Consider the following 16634-nt stretch of genomic DNA (forward strand, 5'->3'; position numbering starts at 1 on the left):
AGTGTCCATGTTGACGTGGCCTTTGAACTAAGATTGAATGATGAATAGGGGTTAATTAGGAAAAGAACCTTCAAAGTATAAGAAGCAGAATTTCCAGAGTTGAACTTGAGGAGATAAAGGGAACTTGGCCAGCTTGATTAACTAAAAAGTTAGCATGGGTAGAGGGGGAAAAAAAAAAAAAAAGGTAAGAAGGGAGTTTTGGGAATCCTGTTGTGGCTCAGTGGTTAAGGAACCCAACCAGTAACCATGAGGTTGTGGGTTCGATCCCTGGCCTTGCTCAGTGGGTTAAGCATCTGGCGTTGGGCAAGCTGTGGTGTAGGTCGCAGATACGGCTTAGATGCCACGTTGCTATGGCTGTGGGGCAGACCAGCAGCTGTAGCTCCTGTCCAACCCCTAGCTTGGGAACCTCCATATGCCTTGAATGCAGCCCTAAAAATACAAAAGACAAAATAAATAAATAAATACATACATTAATAAATAAATAAGACAACTTGTGTTAAAAAAAAAAAAAGAAGGGAGTTTTGTGAGGTGACATTTCCGATACAGAAGGATCTTATATACCTGTTAATAATTTGTCCTTTTATTCTAAGGTGAGTGGTAATCCATTGATAGGATTTTGAAAAGGTGCTGGTGCAGGTGATGATGGCAGTGGCCTTCTGATTTGAAAAGATCACTCTGGTCGCACTGTAGAGAATGGAATGATTTAAGGAAGGACTAAAGTAAATGATGCTGCTACAGCCAGCCTCACCAGAATCAACAGAAGATGAAGTTCTTTAGTCAAGTAATTGAATAGCTAAAATTTCAATAGACATTCTTGATGTGTTATGTTCCTAGATAACCTCTTTTACCTTGAACATGCCCCTTGTACTATACAGTTCCATGAGAGCTGTAAATACACCCATATTAGGGGGTTAAGAGGCGGAACAAAGAGCCATGCAATAGCATTAGGTTATAGCCATTAGAAAGGGAAAGTAAAGGAGAAAATAATGTAAAGTAGACTAGTCCTGTGAGCTCCATAAAATTAAGAATTACGGATTGCATTATTTTAGTGTCTTTTATTGTTTTACCTAATAAACCATGAAAGGGCCTATATATTGTGAAAAACACCCAGACCTTATACCTTTGTATGGGACTCATCATAAAAGCAGCTACCCCTACCCAAGGGTTAGAAACACCTTACGGAAGAAATACAGGCACACATGAGAGAGACACAGCTCGGCAGATTGTGTTCATGGCCAAAAAAATACTTGTCAGCATGCTTCTCTGAGTTCGTGGAAACTTTTTTGACAAAGAGGTCAATGTGAGTCTTCTGCCACCTGACAAACTGTTGTTTGCGATCATCTTATAATCATATATGTCATTTTCATGCTTTTCTGAGCTTTCCAAGTTTATTGCTGATGATAGCTTTTACCAAAAACTAATGAATTGTAGGAAGTTATATGTCGCATACATAAAGAAAGGAAACAAACACTTCTTATTGCTCTTGGAAGATGTATTTAATTCAAATTTTACAATTTGGATTCAGCATGAATTGCAATAAATGGATCTTCAGCAGAGTTACTAATAGAAAACTGAGCTGTGCCATCACTGGAAACATAGACTTTAATTCCTGTACAACTGTTACCAACTTTATCTCCAGAGATAACATCACAGTATGTGCCACCAGGAAGACCAGTTTGCAAAGTTGAAGATAATTGCCTGTAAAATAAAAGTTAAGATGTAACTTGAGTTCAACACAATTAAAAGCAGGAACACGGGCCATCTCTAAAACAAGCAGCTTAACTCTGAGCCGTAGAACTCTAAGAACTCTAAGAAGTCGGGGTCTCCGTGCAAAGAAAATATAACACAAGGACCTCTCCAGTGGGTGTAAATCGTTTGCTCAGGGCCAAAACTATTCTTAGAGAAAACACAGCAATTTCCCAGTCAGTAGGGAACATTATTTTTAAAAAATTTAAGGTCGAAGAGTATCATTGCAAATTGGACTGGATCGCCTCGCTTAGAGAAAAGTGCTTCTCGTGGTAAACGCAAGTATCTTAAATGTGTCCTCATCTGAGCACAAGAAAATACCGATTACTTCCAAGAATTTAAATTTGATTATTTCCTCAAAAATTTATTCTCTTCAAGAGGAGATAAAAAGTTGCTTGCATTTCTTTGAAGCAGTATATGGTTTTCAAAGGTAAAGCCTCTCATAAATCGATTTTGCTCTACTCATCTACAAACGATAGAAATTAAAGAACCAGCCGTGGATTCTTTGAGCAAGAAAGAGATGAATTTGATTTAGTTTTCATCAGTAAAATACAGTTTGGGCTAGAACGAGCTAAGCATGAGTGGCGGCAGACCCTGCACTGACACATGTCAACTGCTTGCAAAGAGGACTTCTGGGTATGTGAGGGAAGCACTATACCCGAGGTAGAGAATGCAGGTATCACAAATAAAAAGTCAGTAAGGAGAAGTCTCAGAACTAAAACTCAAAAGATCTCCTGAGGTCGATCTTTGAACATAACATACATATTCTTTATATATGTACTTTAAAAGACATTATTTGTCACAGAGAGATTGGAGAGTGAAAACAGAACTAGACAAACTCAAAAGCACTAGAGACCAGAATAGGCCAAAGAGAGAGAGAGAGAGAAAGGTGTTTTAGTCTTGAGGCATAATTTCTCTTGATTTCAACAAAGGCCTGTAAGGAATTCTTCAGGGATTTCACAACTTTTCTGTTAACTACTTTGTGTATTTTGTGTGAAGTGTGTATATGTAAGCATATACACGGGCATCCTATCTATCTGCATATGATACACAACAGTGCACGGAAAGTGGGCCCTTATCTCATCACTATGTTTTCTTAATCCACTGACTTGAGGGTTTTTCAGGTGAAAAATCTGAAAAAATCAGATTTTTTCACCTATGAAAAAATTAGGTGAGCAGAAAGAAAACAGCAATAAACCAAGAACATATAAAAGCATAAACATTATTTCAAATGGGTATCAACTTACCAATCATCATTGTTAAAGACAATGAATCCTCTGTTTCCTCTTCCAAAAGCTACCTGGTTGCTTCCGTTATCCCACCAGTTTGCAAAAGGTTGGCCGTCCACCACGTTACGGAACCAAACCATGTTCCTAAGACAAAATGGCATGGGAAACGTTGATGAGTAATTCCATGGCTTCAGATAAAGTCTTCAGAAGGTTTATTATTAGAGGATACCTCTAAACAAGTAGTCTTACCTTATCTGACGCCATCGATGCTCACAGACCCAGTCATTGCCACAGGTAGTATCTGCATTAATAGTAACTTCCTTAATGACCCCGTTATTATTTGGTGGCCCAATCCAATCATTAACATCCTTGATTGGCAAAAAGAAATCATTTTAAAAGACAGCATGTTTAACACAGCATGTTTCCCAAACTCAATCTGTTCTATTGGGGTCTTCATGGTGTCTTCATTTAGAATCCAACTCCTTCATTATTTTTACTTTTCTCCTTCCAAACTTCACCTTCTCTGCGCCCATATTTCAAACAAGGGTATGATTGGTTTTGGTTTTTTTACTCTTTCGTTTGCTTTCCAAGGAATTGCAATGATTTCTTAACATCACTTGTAGATAATGTAATTTCATGGAAACGGCAAGGACTTTTGCGTCAGAAACAGCAGGTTCTATGACAACTGGCCAAGAAAACTTAGATAATATTCATCATTTCTCTGCCTGATTTTCCTCTTCTTAAAATGAAGCTTTTGCTTTGTTGCTATAACATTGAAATAATTTATGTAAAAATGCTTCCAAAAATCTGCTAAATAAATATCACTTTCTTTCATTCCTCCTTGTTGAGTAAGTGCACTAATCAAAACACCACAATAATCTTTACACACCTGACCAAACTTTTAATATTGTGCATTTCTCTTTTAAATGTAGTTCTCTTTTTTCTTCAGTTTTTTAACGGCCACACCCACTGCATGTGGAACTTCCTAGGCAGGGATCAAACCTGAGCCACCGCAGTGACAATGCTGGATCTTTAACTTCTCAGGCATAAGGGAACTCCAATACTGTATTCTTCAGACTGGTATTTTTTAAGATAATCATTAAATAAACAACAGACTATGCCTAGGAAGGTTATCAGAGTGTGTCTTAAAATCATGCCGTATCATAAACAGTGGACAAATCAAACGTTTCTAGCATGCAGAAGTCCTAAAATGTCTTGGAAATGTTATGGGAAGAGGGAGAATGGACTTATGCCATGACTCCTGCCATCAGAAATAGGGCCAGTTACTGAAAATTATAGGAAATAGGCTCAGGAGAAGGGGACATCTTCCAAATAGTAAAGCTCGCTAAAAACAAAACGAGGTCCTCCACAAAGGAATGAGCTTCCTAACTTGAAAGGGATCTAGGAGAAAGTAGATAAATACCTATCTTGGGTGCAATGAAGACGATTTTCTAATTCAGGTATGAAGTTGCTACTTGAAGCTGCATGTGAAATCCTCCGATTAAAGAGGAAGTTTACCTCTAACTTTCCAAATACTTCAACACTCTATGTCTCAGTTCCTTTTTAAAATTACTGCTCAGATTCATGTCTTTGCCACATTGTCAAAACTTCTCTGCTCTTTCTCCTTCCTAGAACAGACTGCAAACAGCTCTTCTTTAAGACACGCACTTTCCTTCTTCTTCTGTTTTCCCTACTGAACCTCCGTTCGACTAGGCAAATTCTCTGCACGCCAGTACAAAACATTTTAGAAACGGGTTTAACAAATATTTGTTATCCTCCCTGTGCTGAGGGCAGGTACTTTTTAAAGGGGTTGGCAAGTGTGGCTTTTTCATCCTCATATCAGTGCTATGAAGTAGGTCTTTATGAGAAGCATACTTACCTTACTCGCTGTATCCTTATTTTCAAGTGGGTTATTTGGGGGCAGGAAGTAGGCTCACCATATCTGGAAATAGCTGGCCCACTCTGGTCAATAGAGACCAGTCGTTTTATTTTTTAATATCCACCGTATTGCTAAAAGAGCCCTGCAACAGGCTGGCCTTCCCTAAATATTTGACAAAATACGTAGTGTATGTCACGGCATCATGTGCAAGTAAAACCTCTTCTCCTTGAGAAAAAGATATTTTTTGGACACCACCAAAACTTACTTGTCCATTCACAAAATTTCTTGCCCAACGGTAGCTTGACATCACTCGTGTGAATCCGTAAGGGTGGGCGAGCATAAATCCAACTGCCACTTTGTACAGTCTAAAAGGCACAGAATACCATCATCACAGAAGAAAACAATATTTTAATGTCATTCAAAGGGAGCTTCAAAATCGGGGAACTGTTTTTCCTACCTAGCGTCCCAGAATGTAAGAATAGATGCTCCCCCTGCTCCATGCCCTCGCTGGTTGTCATGGTTATCAACAAAGACAAGGGCTCTATCAGAGGGCATGAAACCCCAGCCTTCTCCCCAGTTCCTACAAACCAAACAAAAGAACGTTAAATTCAAATAAATGCATTCGTTCATAACAGTTGTAGAATAACCTAACATGTCTTTCCTTCAGTAGAGCACCCTCTAATGAAATTCTCTAACGAAATGATTATTCTGTAGGGCCTTTGAAACATAAATTACATAGATATGTAATCCTCAGACACATTCCATGTGTGTTTATATGTAGGAATACTTCAATTACATTCATGTTACAGGTAGAAGATGTGTGTTACAAAAATTAGTTTCCAATAGTTTGGGTACATTATGATGGAGGTGGATTTCCAAAGGGTGAACGAACATTGATATCACACTCTACAGAATGACAAGTGGGGATGAAAGAAGGCTTACATACTGTATTCGTAGAAGATAAAGAGTTTATATTTGAAATTAATTTCTTAATATATCTAAATTCTACAGTACGACCACATTATAGCGACTTCATCCTTAATGAATCTTCTGAATAATAACCTAGCACTAACAGATTATATACCAATATTGGTCAAGGCTAGTAGAGTCCTCTAATACACAGATGCAAATCTCTACGTTTTGGCTTTCTAGACATACTTCCTTGTGACTGACATTCTAAATAAGAAATATAATCAACTGCAGTCTGGGGAATTATAACACAGTATTAGTCAATGAATCCGTGAAAGACATCTGCCTTGAGAAGGTAACCCGTGTTGGGGTATGGCACAAATATGTGTGAAGTAAATCAAAGTATAATTCACATTTCACTTACTTCAAGTAAGACATCTTCTCTCCACTCCACTTGCGCACAACGGTGCCCAGTTTTGCACCGTATTTAAATTCTGTCACGCGGCCATTTCCAAAGTACTCACTGCTTTGAATTGCCTCACCACCCAAATCAATCACCTAGTAGAAATGGAGACGAAACTCTCATGTTAAGGAAGAACTTTAACAAGGTAAACTAACACTACCCAGACAATAGCTTTATACTGTCTGTGTTGCACCAAATGCCCCTAACGGTTTGCCTTATACCAAGATTCCTGTTTCCTTGCTACACCTATGCTAAGAAAGTACAAGTGATGGGACAAAATGACCTGTAGTCCTGTGGAATTACTGGCCTCATGTAGTCTCACATGTCAATGATAAGAGTAGCTCACACGTATAGCAGCACTTAATATCTGCATGACGACATTTCTACGTGGTTGATAAATATTAACTCTTTAATCCTTCAAAGACATTACCATGACCCCTTTCGATTAATTTTGGAAAAAAAAAAATTGCTACCCAGAGAAGTTAGTTAGCCTAAACCAACACAGCTGAGAGTGCTGGAGCCAAGAGTGAGTCACACAGACTAGCTCAGGACAACAACTGCATTACCACCCGTCATCTCAAATGCTCTCTGGGCAGCTGATAAATGCCACAAGCTGTCTGCAGCTAAGGAGATTCTCCGCGTTTGTATCAAACACCTCTTGTCATACAGCTAGATGTGCTACCTCTGACTCGAAGGGGGTTAAACAACACCCTGCTGTGTAAATGCTGTAGCCACTAATCTACACAGAAATGGTACTTTCAGTGAAACCCGCTACTGCTTTTCTAACGAATTACATTACAGGGTTTCCCATGCACGTATACACATTGAGGTACCTCCTGGAATATGAAAGGTCGACTTCCGGCAGGGAACCAGTTGGTGTTTAGGTTGTGAAGTTTATCCAAAACTGCTTTTATGTCTCCAGGCCACATGTGCTTAGAAGCATCAATTCGGAACCCTGCTACACCAATGTCAATGAGTTTGTTTAGATAATCAGCAATCATGGAGCGCACATAATCTTTTTCCAGTGCAAGATCAAGAAGACCAACCAGTTGACAATCTCTGACCTATTGAGGCAAAAATGGAGTGACTCATACAGAAAACATCATCTTTCCCTGAGCATTCACCTGACTATGCATTCATTTACTCATTAACAGACATTCCTTCACTGCATTCTAGGCCTTGGTCTCTGAGGAGACTGCCATCCTCATATGCGCATGCCTGGAACATATTTTCTAGTATGAAAATGGAGAAGGTAGGAAGTAAAGAGGATGAGCTTTTTCACTGGGAGAAATTCAATTTGGAAAACACTATTTTAAGCATTGCCCTGAAATTCCTTTTATTTCACTGTGTTTCTTTCCATGGCCCCATCTCTAGCCTTTGGAAGTGCCCAGCCCAGGAGTCCAATCAGAGCTGCAGCTGTGACTGATACCACAGCCTGGGGCGATGCCAGACCCTTACCCCACGAAGCAAGGCCAGGGATCATACCCACATCCTCATGGACACTCTGTCTGGTTACTAACATGCTAAGCCACAGAGGAACTCCAGGTTCTCATTTTAACAGTCAGACTTGGAACCCTGTTTTCCTAAGGAATCTGGACTAATAGCTTTTAAATGGAGAGCAATAAGCTACTTGCTGAGAAGCACAGATAGTTCTTGCTTTTTTAATTTTTTTACTTACTTGATAAGGATCATTATAGCTCTCGATTCCTCCACTTGCAGTTTTACATTTACCATCGTTAAAATCCCAAGCAGAGTATGGGACTGCTGGAAACTCCCTATTTCCAGGGTTGCAATAACTTCCACAAGTGGTGCCCGTTCCTGCAGCTGCACCACTTCCACACATATGATTAATGACAGCATCCACATATATACGCACCTGAAAGTCAAAGGTTCCATTTCAGGTTACCTTCTAAAGAGGCAGAAATTAGAAGACTCCTGATCAAGGTGTACTGCTTGTTAGCAACACTCTAAGATACCTCTTCCTTATCTTATACCTTAGCTTCCCAGAAGAGCAAAGGTCAAGTGTGAGAGGAAATCACTGGGAAGGCCCACAGGCGTTCTAGCCATTTGGCCAACTACCTGCGTGTGGGATACACTGAGAGAACCCCAAACTACCATAACCACGAAAAAAAACACAGCCTTTTTATGGTGGTCAGTAAGAATCAGCTGAGGCCGGAGCGATTATTGACTTTTGACATGTCCATAGGTCGTCCTTAGAAATAAGCAGCCAGTCTCTACCACCTGTGTAGGGTCAGAAGAAGGAAGAGTAGATATTCTCGCTCATTACACTCCTCCTCAAAGAGAAAATAATTATGGCATTATTTACCATCAAAGGACCTACAGGAAGGAAGACCCCAAAATTATGGGTGGGGACACAAGCCACATTAAGGCAACAGCAAAACCTGTAACTAGAATTCCAATTTCTCACTCCAAAACAAGGTCCCCCAGAAAAAGTCATACGGGGTCAAAGTTGATATTCTGCTTCATCAGTAAGTTCATGGCCTTAAACTCTTACTTATATCTCCTGTAGTAGACAGAGGGCACATACTCAAATGTTTACCAAAGTCGAACATAAGACAACAATTACATTTGAGTTTAGAGCTAAAGCATGCAGTGGACCTGGAAAGTATAGGAAAACTGTTCTTCTCAAGAGGAAATTGAGACAGGAGAGAGAAATGAGTTCTCTACACAAGATTTTTAAAGGAAGCTTTAATTCACTTACGCCAACGTTGTTACATCTAGTCACCATGTCTCTGAATTCATTTTCATTTCCTGATCTGGTACATAACTTGTAACTCACTGGTTGGTATCTCTCCCACCAAGGTCTTGAAGGGTTAGTGACTACTATATTTTCATTGGGGGGGGAGACCTGCAAATAAAACAACCTTAATAAGTATCAATTATGGCTCACTCTGTATCACTGACCATCCTGGAAACTATTCAGTAACACACTATTTTTTTCTTTTCTGAATCTTTGTATATGCTGCCACCGTTCTTTACAACCAGGTAAGAATATCAATATCACAGCGGAAATGTCCTGCTTAAAAAATATGGTATTAGAAATAAAACAGTGAGTTGCCAACAATTTCACGTGTGTTTCTTCTTCAGAAAACTGTTTTACTTCGCCTACTTAACCTGTGAACTAACGTCCCAGCTTCACAGACACAGATCGCAATGCCTTTTACTCTAAGCACGGCAAAATCTCCAATTTATACTGCGAACCATACCCACCTGTACCCCTCCAAATCCTTTGGGGCCCAAATACCGCTCACATTCAAGAGCAATGTCAACCCAGCGCCATTCAAACAGATGGACAATAGACGTTCGTCCAGACTGGGTTTGTGGGGCATACTGGGCCCAGCAGAACCCAAAGGCTGAAAGCAGCAGAAACAACTTCATTTTGCTCTGAGGTTGTCAACGGTCTTCCCGGCAAGTATTTATAATCCTGCAAGAAGCATATTTTACAAAGCAAATATTGACATGAATAAATACTTAGAGCACAAACCGTGAATGCATACTCCAAAAATAACTATTGATAATTACACTAAACAGGTGAGGAACATCCCGAAAATCTCCCAGGAATACTATCTAAATGACCTTTTCAGACAATGTTTTCCTTACTGAGGGAACAGCAAGTTTTGAAACATCTGGCATGTTATCTACAGAAAGGCCTTAATCATGTATTGTTTAGGTAGGATTAGATCTTATTTCTGAAGTCCTTCACTGACAGAGGTGGAATTAGAGCCAACTGAATTCACAGTCACAATGGTGCCTAACTGTCTGTAAACACGTGCAATGTTTCCATTGTAAAAAGACACATGTTATTCAACTCAGTTCAGTTGGTACCTCCTACCCCAGTTGTTAGATACTTGAGATTCTCCACTAAGATTTAGGAAGTTATCTGGAAGTTAAATGACCACGACTTTAGGAGTCAGATTTTTTTTTCCCCACGCTTACATTAACGCATGTGAAAATGCACTGGCTGTAGCAGGAAAGAATGGACTTTTTTTTTCTCCTTCTATCAAAAAGTCTCTTATAATAGCCAGAACACTAAGTTAATGAATCCACATCTATTTTCCTTCGTAAGGTACATGAAATCCTAGTAAAGACATAACCGTACAGGTGGGAAAAACCTAATCCATTCATCCAACAGGTAGTGACCGAGTGCTTTTGCTAAATGCCGGCATGATACTCAGGATACAAGGATGAACAAGACAGACAAGACTCTTGTTCTCAGGCAGCTCACATTCTAGGGGAAGGTAAGGAAAATATAGCAGGAAGGAATGATAACAACAACGATACTAAGTTAAAGAGAGCAGTGAGAACTAGCATGAACCCACGGTGCAGTTAAAGGGAAAAGGACTGACCCATCCGGATATTTTAGACTGGAAATAGTCAGGAAAGCTGTTTCAGAGGGAGTGATTGTCAGCCAGAACCGGAAGGAGTAGAAGGACCCACTTATTTGAAGATCAGAGGAAAAGCAGTCTCCATAGAGGAAAGTGCAATAGCAAAAGCCCAAGGTAGGAACAACCGTGGGATACTCAAGTGACACTGAACAAACTTTCAACATCAGTGCAGCTAAACATGTGTGAGTGATAAAGGGGAGAGTAAAATGAGATGAAATCAGAGAGGTAGGCCAGATCATGTAGAACCTTGTAGAACATAAGGAAAGAGAGGGCTTTTGAGGCTGAAAGAGATGAGTGAAGAGATTCTGATTTCCTTTCCAAGAAAACCATTCTTGCTCTGCTGTGAAAAACCGGATTATAGGAGGACACGACTGGGGGCCAAGAGATCAGGTAGGCTTTTGTAGTGGTCCACGAAAGAGGAAAGTGGCTGCTCTAGGGCCCTGATAGAATATATCTCAGAGGTGGAGAAGCAATCGGTTTATCGATAGATTAGCGCCGAAGACTGGGGGAAAGAGAAAAATTGAAGAAACAGGTATCTGATGACACCATTTACTAAGATGAGGAAAAGTGAGGAAGTACTAGCTTTGTGGAGGGGGTTCCGAGAGCACTCTGTGAATCCCAACACTCTCCTTCGGTCCCTCCTCCAGCCCACGTCGTGAACATACTCCGTGTCCTATTTTTCTCATTCAGTTCCAGCTGCTGTAACAAGAATGCCATATAGGCTGGATGGCTTAGCACAAATATTTCTTTCTCACATTTCTAGAGGCTGGGAAACCCAAGACTACACTATCAGCAGCTCCAGTGTCTTGCGAAAGCCCCATTCCATGTTCACAGACAGCAAGCTTCTTGTATCCTCACGGAGTGTGGAGCTCAGAGATCTTGATTCTCCCTCTCTTCGTACAAGGACACTAACCCATCATGGGGCCTTCACTCTCATGACATCACTTTAACCTAAGTCCTTCCCAAAGACCCCACAGCCTAATAGCATACCATTGGGAGTTAGGAGTTCAATATTTCAAATTGTTAGAGGGGCGGAACACAAGTGCAGAGTCTCCAATATCCATCTGCTGCAAAAAATAAAAGTTATCCATATTTGACAAGCAATATTATTCTTGCATGACTTTCCAGGGCTTTTCTTCTTTCTTGTATCACCCTTCAATAGCTAGTAACTACTCCTACTTTCATATGCAGTTGAAAAAATACCTTTATGAAACTTATATTGACATTCCCAGCCATAGTTATGTACTCCTCTGTATGGCAGGTTTTAACCTACGGGATGTTATTAAGTGATATTGGATTAATGTTATAAAAAGTAAGGATTTACATGACTGTCATCCTGGATAAGCCTTATTAAGAGCAGATTTCATATTTAATATTCCTAGAAAAACAAACAGCACGATGGCTCGTTTGACCAATAAATGGTTTTCATAAATAGACTCTAAGTTGCAGGTATCATGCAAGGTACTGGTTCAGCTTATGTCAGGCCTGCATTGATTTTTTTTTTTAAATAAATGAGCACTATGTCAGAAACTATATAATATGTTCAAATCCTTGAAATATCTTTGTATACAAAAAGAAACCAGGGCTCAGAGAGACTGAATGAATTGTCCAAGCTCATATAAGTGATAAAGCCAGAAGTTCACAATCAACCCACCACAAGTCAACCTTCTCTGTACTGTACTAGAATTCTCATAGAATTCTCATGACAGGTTGCCCAACATGGTAACTACAAGCAACACTTCACTATTAAACACTTAAAATGCCATTAGTCTGAACTGAAATGTGCTCTGTGTATAAAAGATACTCCAGTTTTTGAAGAGTGAGGGTGACAAAATGTAAAAAGTTAATTTGTATGATGTTTACACGTTGTGAGAAGTGAAATTTCTTGTTAACATTAAATTTTCCAGGTTTTTTCTTTGTGTGTGTGTGTGTGTTTCTTTTTAACTGGCTACAAATTCTTTTAAAAACATTTATGTGATTTTCATTATATTTCTATTGGACCCCTGATGTGGCACCTTTCCCATGTTAAATCACAGAAAGGACGCATCCACACACAAAGACAAATAACAATAATAAAATGAAGGATATGATCACTATCTTACAAGAGACATGAGGAACGTGCTTTAGTATTTCATTAACAGGAAAATCCCTGGTGATCCATGGTAATAGGTAAAAGTGACCTGAAGAGTGGGTTTGATTTTAACCAAAAGAGATAAGGTGATACGGCTTCTACCTAAGAAAATAATACATCCACTGGGCAAGGAGAACAGCAGGAAATCAATACGCCTTCGAAGAACATTAGTTAGACAGGGAGGACCCATCCTTTTACATAGGGCTTACAGTAGGAAAGCTATACCGGGGGTCTCTCAAAGTCAGGGAGAAGAAACCTTTCTTTTGAAAGCTATGTCCAGCTAGAGAAGGCTTCTATCCATTTGTTTGTTTTTCAGCAGGAAGGTAACATGATTAGAGCTTTTGGAGTAGAGCAAATGGATTGAAAGACGAAGATAAAGGAGACAGAAAAAAGGGAACACCTGTACGGGAGTAAAACAGAGTAGTGATGGAAATGGGAACTAGGGAGACTCGCTGTGGCTCAAGAGGATCAGCAGCATCTCTGTCCTGGCACAGTGGGTTAAGGATGTGGCATTGCCACAGCTGTGGCGTAACTCACAACTGCAGCTTGGATATGAGTCCTGGCCCAGGAACTGCATAGGCCTCTGGGCAGCCAAAAAAGAAAAAGGAAAGAAGAAAGAAAAGGGAAGAAAGTGAAGAAAGGGAAGAAAGGGAAGGAAGGAAGGAAGGAAGGAAGGAAGGAAGGAAGGAAGGAAGGAAGGAAGAAAGAAAAAGAAAGAAAGAAAGAAAGAAAGAAAGAAAGAAAGAAAGGAGGGAGGGAGGGAGGCAGGGAAGGAGGGAAGGAAGGAAGGAAGGGAAAAGGAAATCTGAACGAGAGTTCCAGCAATCACAATTAATACTAGGAGACTATATGGTAAAATGGTAACAAGAAGTGCCACCCTATGAATGACACTTGCCAGCATCCCTATGTTTGTGGAATCTCTTCCTACACAGCCTATGGAATTGGTTTATAACTTGTTTGGTCCAGAAGAATGTCAGCAAATAAGACACAATAAACGTCTGACTAGCATCTGCACAGTGGGTCTTGATCTCTTGAAAATCTGCGATGGGAACTGTGACGCTAACTGGGATGCAAGGCCACATGGGGAGCTCTAATTGTCCCAAGCCATCCCAACCATGTGAGCTGATCCTCCAGCTCACTGTGGCTGAATGATTACTCCAGAGGCAAACCAGCAGAAGAACCACCTAGTCAACTTACACACACGCGAGACATCATAAATTACTGCTATTCAGCAAGAACTAATTGATACCGAGAGGAGAGAGGCAGTAGATGTAGCGGAGCTAATTCTACAGAAGTAGGGGAATAGAGAAAAGGAAGGGTCAAAAACAACGCTGCAATTTAAAGTTTACTGAGTGGAACAGTGACAACGCTCACAGTGCAATCTAGAGGCAGACTTGGTTTAGGGAAACGGAGGAGCTAATACAGGATATACTGAGCTTGACATATCAAAAAGCATTAGACAAGAAAAAAGACGACAGACAGATTTGGCAGTTTCCAGCAAGAAAATGATGGTTTCAGAAACGGCACACGAAATATTTAACAAACTGTTTTAGGACAGACAGCAGCCAGTCAGAACAGCTGCTATCCATAAGCAACTAGTATGCATGGGCCAAACCACTTGGTGGAATTATCGGGCCTGTAGAGCAGGGCCCTCAGGAGTCGACAAGGTACACACAGAGATGTTGAATCCACCATCCCAATTTGGGGCAAAGCCCAGCAGTCCATAGATGGGGCAGGTAGGAGGCAGCATATAAAAAGGTGCCTTCAAAGCAGGGAGAGGAGTTTAATTCCCTCCCTCCCCGCCCCCCTCCCCAAAAAGCTTTTCACAAACAAATAGGAAGAGAAACATTGCAAGGAAGGCAAAACACTAGCTGCATGTAGATGCGTATTAGAAAGACAATAGAAGACTGACTAGGTAGAGGATGATATTGGACTGATGGTGATAAAGAGTTGAGAATTAGAGAAGAGGGGCATCATTGGAACTTCACACTGACTCATGGTTACAAATGTTAAAATTGTAACGGTTAAGAACACGGCCTTGGGAGTTAACCTCTAAGGTACACCCTGACCCTGCCACTTATCAGCTGTGGGATCCTGGCAAGTACTATCTCTAAATCCACCTGTGAACTAAAACATGGATCGTGTACCTCACAGAGCCCTTATGAAGAGTAAATGGATTAACACAGGCAGAGCTGTTACCACAGTGCAGAGACACAGGAAAAGTTCGAGGCATTTGGTTGCTGTAACGCTGGTGTTATCAAAGTATGGTTATCTTTACCTCTGCTGCTATTCAAACTGCTGCAAACTCAGGTTCTCTTCCCACTTTCACTTATCATCACTTGGACATTCTGTCTTTTCATTCCACTCTTCCCAAATTCTAGTAACACTTTCTCTATCTCGGGAGTATTTTCAATATCCCCCAGAGGAACCTACGGGATATGAAAATGAGAAGGAACCAGGCATGTTTTCCGCCTTCAATTTTTTCCCACATTTTCTTTTCTTTTGCTTTCTTCCTTGCTTGCTCTCTCGCTCTCTTTTTAGAAAATCTTCAGCGCTTTTGGCAAAGTACATGTTAGTGTGAAGTAGCTTCTCAGCATTGCCTCATCAGTTACCTCTGCACTGTTCTTTAAATAACAAGTGTTTTCCACAAAGTGTTTTAAAACTGTGTTAAAGGATCACTTTCGGACAAAATCTGGCAAATTTTATTAGCATCCCAGCATAGATGGAGATATCTAATCATCTAAGCTCCTACCCAAGGATCAACCAAGGATCCACATCTAAAGTGTATTTAGAAGTGTGAAGTAAAATCTGCAAGCACATTCTGACATCTTTGGTATCACAAACAAAACAAAAAAATAAGAACTTGAAATAACTGTTATGTCTACTTCCCATTACAGTTTTCCTACAATGGTTCTCCTCAGAAAAGCTATTCACAGTTAATGATACTTGCATCACTACTCTGTTGCTCACACCACATAGTTCCTGGATTTCCATAAAAGAAACTTTTTTTAAAAATTCAAATATCTAGTGGTTACTATAATGTGCAAAATGAGATGTCTTGGGAATTCCAAAAAAATTAAATAGGATATTTGATAATATCTCAGCACCAAACAATACTCCTGAGGGAGTGCTTCTATTTGAAGTTTTAGCAAAACACCTGCAATGTGAAGAACGAAAAATTTTTTGTTAACTCGGAGCTATCAAAAAGTTTGTTAGTTACTGATATTCTCAAGTGTTTTTTGCTCAATCAGTATTATATAAGAGGCTTTTGTTATTTTATTCACTGTGCCCAATATAAGTGGCACTACAGGGGAGAGGCTCTAAGATAAATTCATGATTTCTCTTAACATACTGAATGCCATAAATTTAGTGATTTAGCTTCAAGCCTGATTAAAGCGCACCAAAACTGTGACATAAATAAAATAAAGAAGATCTACTAAAATGTTAGAAAAAAACAGAAGCAGGCAACAAACTTGTATAATTCTATAGCTTCCTTTCTACTTATAGATATAGTAGTTACCTATTTTCAAAGCTCATATCCTCTATCCAAAGTGACTTCACATCTCAGATGTGATTGGGCAGATACTAATATCTTCTAACATGTAAATAAATTAAAGCCAACCAAGAAGAGACAAGTTATCCTCCCTCACCATTTATAGCTACTAGCCCGGATACCTCTTAAATATCTTCATAGCAAATAACATCAAAAAATATTTTAATGGAAATACTTTCAATGTCACGGTTACACTTGATATTTTATCACATATTTATCTCCAAGTGTTTTTTTTTTCTTTCTTCCCATTTTGCCAGTTTTCAAGGTTCTAGAGGTTGAGGTAGTGTTATTACTATAGTACTTGGTCGAGTTAGTAGT

General features: G+C 39.8%; 1 protein-coding gene across 7 annotated transcripts in view; it reads right to left on the reverse strand.

The window, feature by feature from the left end:
- AMY2 (amylase, alpha 2B (pancreatic)) overlaps positions 1478-16634 on the reverse strand; it is a 37714-nt gene continuing 22557 nt past the window's right edge. For 4 of the 7 annotated variants that reach the window (XM_021088711.1, XM_021088710.1, XM_005663621.3 and 1 more), the window contains exons 2-11: positions 9458-9671; positions 8949-9095; positions 7905-8102; positions 7060-7290; positions 6188-6321; positions 5312-5434; positions 5120-5219; positions 3225-3343; positions 2994-3119; positions 1478-1698 (exon numbers count right to left, since the gene is read on the reverse strand). In XM_021088711.1, coding sequence (XP_020944370.1) covers positions 1509-1698; positions 2994-3119; positions 3225-3343; positions 5120-5219; positions 5312-5434; positions 6188-6321; positions 7060-7290; positions 7905-8102; positions 8949-9095; positions 9458-9625 — 1536 coding nt within the window. In that variant the 5' untranslated portion in view covers positions 9626-9671 and the 3' untranslated portion in view covers positions 1478-1508. 7 annotated transcript variants of the gene reach the window in all.

The sequence above is a fragment of the Sus scrofa genome, chromosome 4 (assembly GCF_000003025.6).
Source record: "Sus scrofa isolate TJ Tabasco breed Duroc chromosome 4, Sscrofa11.1, whole genome shotgun sequence".
NCBI classification, from domain to species: domain Eukaryota; kingdom Metazoa; phylum Chordata; class Mammalia; order Artiodactyla; family Suidae; genus Sus; species Sus scrofa.